This window comes from Triticum urartu, chromosome 7A (assembly GCF_056163025.1).
Source record: "Triticum urartu cultivar PI428250 chromosome 7A, HENAU_Tu73, whole genome shotgun sequence".
Taxonomy (NCBI): Eukaryota; Viridiplantae; Streptophyta; class Magnoliopsida; order Poales; family Poaceae; genus Triticum; species Triticum urartu.
In genome coordinates, this window is record NC_141879.1 from 495612621 (window position 1) to 495620059 (window position 7439).

Genomic DNA, 7439 nt, shown 5'->3' on the forward strand with positions numbered 1-7439 from the left:
TCATCAAATTTGAATCTTAAAAAACATGAGTGCACTACATTATGGAATAATGGAGGGGGTAGAAGGCAAACGTGATCTAAACCCAGTCAGTGCGTCGATATCCCCGCCCTGGTCAGCACCGAAATCTGTCTGCCATATCCACGCCACATTTTTTGTTTTGAGTGAACCATATCCACGCCACCTTGGTAAGCCTGCTGAATCGTTCAACGACATGTCTTAATAATGAGTGAGTGAATCCAGGCCGTTGAATTTGGAAAATGAATCTGACCATGCATGGTACCAAACCCGGCCCGGGGCAACGTGGACCGCTTGTCACTACAAGATGGTTCTCTCCGCTCTTTCTCTTCTCTGTTCTAGTAGCAGAGAAGACCGTTCCTGTGTGCATGTACACTTGCGACGTTTGATGTGAGATAGCGACGACTGGTCGCCTATGCATCGCTGCGCTTGGTTACCTCGGGTGAAGAAAAAAAATCAAAAGAATCAGCTTCAGCCACGTCAGATCGTACGTCCGTCGGTTGGCGTGGTTGGTAAGACGGGCGGCGTGGATTTGCAGCGGGGACGGAAATGGATCATAATATATGACAGATATGGACATTATAAGGAGCACGACACGACACACCACACCACACCACAACTGCAAAGCCGGTTAAGCTAGAGGAGTCAGGAGAGGAGGTATCATGGACCAACTCGGATTCGGAGTGGTCACGGACAGTGCAGCGCCTCTGCTTGTGGCCTCGCTCCTCGCCGCCGTCGCCTTCTTCCTCCTCACGCTGGTCAGACATGGCGGCAAGCACGGCCGCCTTCCCCCGAGCCCCATGGCGCTGCCGTTCATCGGCCACCTCCACCTCATCCGCCCGCCTCCCCACCGCGCGTTCGACCGCATCATCAACCGCTACGGCCCGCTCGTGTACCTCCGCCTGGGCCCCTCCACCCACTGCGTCGTCGTCGGCTCCGCCGACGTCGCCCGCGACGTCCTCAAGTTCGAGGGCAGCATCCCCGAGCGCCCGCTCACGGCGGTCACGCGGCACCTCGCCTACGACTCGGCCGGCTTCGCCTTCGCGCCCTACGGCCCGCACTGGCGCTTCATGAAGCGCCTCTGCATGTCGGAGCTGCTCGGCCCGCGCACCATCGAGCAGCTGCGCCCCGTCCGCGCCGCCGAGCTCGCGGGCGTCATGGGCGCGGCGGCAGAGGCGGCCGCCAAGGGCGAGACCTTGGACATGAGCAGGCAGCTCATTCGCATGTCCAACAACGCCATCATGAGGATGGTGGCGAGCGCGCTGCCGGGCGACATGGCCGACACCGCTCGGGACTGCGCCAAGAAGGTGGCGGAGCTGGTGGGCGCGTTCAACTTGGAGGACTACGTGGCGCTGTGCCGCGGCTGGGACCTGCAGGGGCTGGACCGGAAGACGCGCGACGTGCGCGACAGGTTCGACGCGCTGCTCGAGTCCATGATCAGGACCAAGGAGAAGGAGCGGCGTGGGGAAGCAGACGAGACCAACACCAAGACCAAGGACTTGCTTGACATTCTCATGGACGCGGCGGCGGACCCGGCCGCCGAGGTGAAGCTCACCCGCGACAACATCAAGGCGTTCGTCCTCGTGAGTGCTCCACTCTGTTCTCATGGATTAAATTGAGTTGAGTGCAGTGTCTCGTAACGGTTACTAACAATCTATGAAACAGGACATCTTCACTGCCGGGTCGGACACGACAGCCACCACGGTGGAGTGGATGCTGGCAGAGCTGCTCAACCACCCGGACTGTCTGCAGAAGCTGCGGGCGGAGCTGGATGCCGTGGTGGGCAGGTCCCGGGTGGTGGGCGAGCCGGACGTGGCCCAGATGCCGTACCTGCAGGCGGTGCTCAAGGAGACCCTGAGGCTGCGGCCGCCGGCGGTGTTCGCGCAGCGGGAGGCGATCGAGCCCATACACGTCCGTGGGTACACCATCCCTGTCAAGACGTCGGTCTTCTTCAACATCTTCTCCATCGGGCGCGACCCGGCGTACTGGGAGGAGCCGCTCGAGTTCCGGCCGGAGCGGTTCATGCCCGGCGGCGCCGGCGAGGCCGTGGACCCTAAGGGGCAGCACATGCAGCTGATGCCGTTCGGGAGCGGGCGGCGCGCGTGCCCCGGCATGGGGCTGGCCATGCAGGCCGTGCCGGCGTTCCTGGCCGCGCTGGTGCAGTGTTTCGACTGGGAGGTGCCAAATCCGCCGCTGGACATGGAGGAGGAGGCGGGGCTGGTCACCGCGAGGAAGCAGCCACTCGTGCTCCTGCCCACGCAGCGCCTCCATCCACTGCCCCTTCCTTAAATGCTTCCACGCATGCAACCATGGATCCCGGGCACGAGATGCCCATTGTATCACATACTCCTTTCCTAAATGCTTCCTTGCGTCGACACAAAAGCAATTCTACCATGCACGGCGCGGTTGCTTTGAGATTCTCCCAATTTTTCAGTGTGTCGCCATGTTGTGAAAAAATTGCCATCAGGATCGATCATATGCCTTATTTTGGTCACGAGTGTTGTAAAAAAAAAGGTGTGTCTACGTGATTACGTCTCAGACGCTGACATCAGCGCTTAGAAAAAGGCCCGGTTGATTTCGTTTTTTTTTTCTGTTTGTAATTGTTTAGGCTGGGCTTTGTCATCAACGAGGCTTTCTCTTTTGTCTTTCTGTTTGCTTGTCTTTTCCACTAGCTGTTTTCTTGTGCTGCCAAATGACTACTAACAATCTACCGAAAAATAACCAGGACAAAAGAGCCGACTAAAACAAACAAAAAATGTCCAACACCCATTGGCACTTGATCGTGTTGGACGTCATCTGGACGCTGTAAGGAAAACACCACATAGCCGACTCAAATGACACTTTTAGTTGTGTTCTCACAAACATCATGGAGTTTCTGTTTTCTATCTTTCAAGAAATATATGTTAAATGACATGGCAAAATTTACTGAAAAATACATGAACATTTTTTAATAGGTGAACACTTTTTAAAAACTGTAAAAACATTTTAAAAAACTCATGTACACCTCTCAAATTTCAAGGTTGTTTAAGTCTTAATTTCAAAAAAATCATCTTTCTTCTCTTATTACTTACAAAATGCAAATAGTATGTTTGCATTTCTGACGATATTTTTAGAAAAAGTGTTACATAATTTAAAAAATATTCATCTTGTATTAAGAAGCATATTCATTATACATTATGTATTTGGAAAAAATAAGTTCAATATTATTTATAAAAGGTTAATCCAATAATTTAAAAATTAAGTTGTATTTGAAAACAATGTTTCATTGTGTACTTTTGAAAACAAAAACCATGTTGAATCTGCGTTGCGACCGAGGGGACACTTGAAGTAGAATGCTCTAGTGGTAAACATGCAATAGCCACCTCAAAATGACACTTCTGATGTTCTAAGTTTCAGTCGTGTTGAAGAGATGTTGTTGCAGTTGGGGCGACACTTGCAGTTATGTACGTATTGATAGGCATGCAACTGTCCTGCTCGCCCCTAAAAACACCAATGAGTTCAAGTTGTGTGGAAGACATATAGTTACATACAAGGGGCACACTTGCAGTAGTGTGTCTAGTGACAAATATGCAACCGTCCTCTTTTTGACAAAACACCACATAGTTGCAGGAGAAAATTCCTTATTTGACACTGTCTTAAAATCTGGTTCCTTATTTGACACTGAAAAAGTTTTTCTTCCCTATTTGACACTAGTCCTAAATTTTATTCACTATACAACACTTCCGTCCATTTTGAGTCTAAATGATACCTGAAAAGGCGATTTTGCCTCTCATGCGGTATGTGTGTGCGCGCGCGTGTGTGTTGTTGCGTGTGTGGGTGCACGTGCACATGTGTGCTGCTGCTGCATGTGTGTGTGTGCATGTGTGCTGATGCGTGTGTGTTTGCTACTGCGTGTGTACGTGTGCGCGTGTGTGTGTGCTGTTGCGTGCCTATGTGCTGCCTGCGTGTGTGCTACTGCTGTGTGTATGTATGTGTGTGTGTGCTGCCTGCGTGTGTGTGCGCATGCATGTGTGTTGCTGCGTGTGCGTGTGTGTGTGTGTGCACGCGCACGTGCGTGTTGTTGCGTGTGTGCGCGCATGCGTGTGTGTTGGTGCATGTGTATGTGTTGCTGCATGTGTGCTCCTGCCCTCGCACTGATGCTGTGTGTGTGCGCTATTGCCCCCCACACACATACCACATGAGGGGCAGGAGAGTCTTTTCAGGTGTCATTTAGGCTTAAAATGGACGGAATGTCATATAGGAAATAAAATTTAGAACTTGTATCAAATAGGGAAGAAAAACTTTTCCAGTGTCAAATAAGGAAGCAGATTTTAAGATAGTGTCAAATAAGGAATTTTCTCTAGTTGCAGTTGAGGGTGACTTGTAGTTGCACGCCTAGTCACAGACATGCAACTGCCCACCCTAACAAAATACCACAGAGTTGCAATTTCATTGAAGACATGCAGTTGGGGGTGACACTTCAGTTGCGTGCCTACTGGTAGACATACAACTGGCCTACTCCCCTCGACAAAACACCACATAGTTGCGGACCTATCTAAGGCATGCAGTTGCAGACGATTGTGTGCCTAGTGGTAGACATGCAATTGGTCTACCCCCCCCCCCCCCCCCCCGCACCGACAAAACACCACATAGTTGCAGTCCTATCGAAGACATGAAGTTGCAGTCCGGAGTGACACTTGCAGTTGCACCTAGTGGTAGAAATGCACACTGGCCTACTCCCCTAACAAAACACAACATATGTTCCAGTTCTATCAAAGACATGTAGTTGCACTCGGGGGTAACACTTGCAGTTGCATGCTTAATGCTAGACATGCAACTGGAGTACTTCCCCAACAAAACACCACATAGTTGCAATCCTACCAAAGATATGCAGTTGCAGCCGGGGGTGACACTTGGAGTTGCGTGCCTATTGGTATACTTGCAACATACCTACTTCCCATGACAAAATACCACAAAGTTAAAGTCATATCAAAGACAGACGGGGGTGACACTTGCAGTTGCATGCGTAGTGGTAGACATGTGAAAGTGCGTTATATCGGCTAGAGGGGGGTGAATAGGAGATTTTTACAAATTCGTCACTGAGGAATTTATTGGTGAGGAAATTCCTAAGTCACGAACAACTAGCAGCGGAATAAGTACTCAGATGCAAGCGTAACAGAGTAGTAGCATAGTCATCATGATGAAATAAAAACAAGCACAGAGTACAAGAAGCGTATAAATAGGATAAGCAGGCTGAAGACAAAGTGACTGAAGAATTATGATTGAGGAAATTGAGAAAGTCTTCACTCAAAGTCTTCAAACAGTAACGATCAAGTTCATCAACACATGATTGAGGAAATGAAGGGTTGAGGAAATAGAACCAGTAGCTTGTGAAGACAATGATATGGTAGACCAGTTCCAACTGTTGTGACAGTCGTACGTCTGGTTGGAGCGGCTAGGTATTTAAACCTGAGGACACACAGTCCCGGACACACAGTCCTCACTGTATTCTCCTTGAGCTAAGGTCACATAGACCTCGCCCAATCACTCGTGGTAAGTCTTCAGGTGACTTCCAAACCTTCACGGACTCGGTCACTCGGCGATCCACAATTTCCTCTTAGATGCTCTAGACCATGACGCATAACCGTCTAGAGGATGCACAGTCCTCAAAGGCAACAATCGTCGGTTCCACACAGGAATAATCTCTTCAGTGATGCTCAATCACTTTGGGTTTGTAGGTGTTTGGGTTTGGGTTTTCCTCACTTGATGATTTTCGCTCAAAGTCCTCGGAGGATGGGATGCTCTCAATGACAAGTGTCAGTTTCTCTCGGAGTAGCCAACCAACTAGTGGTTGTAGGTGTTGGGGAACGTAGTAATTTCAAAAAAATTCCTATGCACACGCAAGATCATGGTGATGCATAGCAACGAGAGGGGAGAGTATGTCTATGTACCCTCGTAGACCGGAAGCGGAAGCGTTTATCAACGCCGTTGATGTAGTCGTACACCTTCACGATCCGTCCCGATCAAGTACCGAACGTATGGCACCTCCGCGTTCAGCACACGTTCAGCTCGATGACGCCCTCGCCTTCTTGATCCAGCAAGAGGGGCGAAGTAGTAGATGAGTTCCGGCAGCACGACGGTGTGGTGACGGTGTTGGTGAAGAACAATCTTCGCAGGGCTTCGCCTAAGCACTACGAAAACTATTATGGAGGATAAACTAGAGGGGACGGGGTTGCCGGCACACGGCTTGGTGTTTCTTGATGTGTCTTGGGTGCTAGCCCTACCCCTCTATTTATATGTTGAGCCTTGGGGTCGAAACTTGGAGTAAAAGCCTCCACAAAGTCGGCTTCACCCGAAAGGCAAGAGTCCTTCTCGGACTCCAGGGCCAGACGCCAGGGTTCCTGGCGTCTGGACCTCGATGCCAGGGACCCTGGCGTCTGGCCCCTGGACTCCGCAAAACTTCCTTTTGCGCTTTCCAAAAACCTTGTGGGCTTTCCCCTTTGGCCCAAATAAAGTGTTCTCGTACCCAAACATTTCGGGAAACATCCGGAACCCCTTCTGGTGAATTCCGGTACCCTTCCGGAGACCAAACACTATTATCCCATATATCAAACTTTATCTCCGGACCATTCCGGAGTTCCTCGTCATGTCTGTGATCTTATTCGGAACTCCGAACAACATTTGGTTACCAACATACATAACTCATAAATACTATATCGTCAACGAACATTAAGTGTGCGGACCCAACGGGTTCGAGAACTATGTAGACATGACCGAGACACTTGTCTAGTCAATAACCAATAGCGGAACCTGGATGCCCATATTGGCTCCTACATATTCTACGAAGATCTTTATCGGTCGAACCGCATAACAACATACGTTGTTCCCTTTGTCATCGGTATGTTACTTGCCCGAGATTCGATCGTCAATATCTCAATACCTAGTTCAATCTCGTTACCGACAAGTCCCTTTACTCGTTCTGTAATGCATCATACCGTAACTAACTCATTAGTTACATTGCTTGCAAGGCTTATAGTGATGTGCATTACCGAGAGGGCCCAGAGATACCTCTCCGACAATCGGAGTGACAAATCCTGATCTCGATCTATGCCAACTCAACAAGTATCATCGGAGACACCTATAGAGCACCTTTATAATCACCCAGTTACATTGTGATGTTTGGTAGCACACAAAGTGTTCCTCCGGTAATCGGGAGTTGCATAATCTCATAGTCATAGGAACATGTATAAGTCATGAAGAAAGCAATATTGGTAAACTAAAACGATCAAGTTCTAAGCTAACTGAATGGGTCAAGTCAATCACATCATTCTCCTAATGATGTGATCTCGTTTATCAAATGAAAACTCATGCCTATGGTTAGGAAACATAACCATCTTTGATCAACGAGCTAGTCAAGTAGAGGCATACTAGTGACACTCTGTTTG

The 7439-nt window shown here is 49.5% G+C and overlaps 1 protein-coding gene across 1 annotated transcript; it reads left to right on the forward strand.

Moving 5' to 3' along the window:
* The first annotated feature begins 593 nt into the window (after positions 1–593).
* On the forward strand, positions 594–2664 carry LOC125521845 (cytochrome P450 93G2-like). The gene is made up of 2 exons (XM_048686905.2): positions 594–1598; positions 1681–2664. The coding sequence occupies exons 1-2, from the start codon at positions 678–680 to the stop codon at positions 2302–2304; spliced, it is 1545 nt and encodes a 514-aa protein (XP_048542862.2). The 5' UTR covers positions 594–677; the 3' UTR covers positions 2305–2664.
* Positions 2665–7439: the final 4775 nt, after the last annotated feature.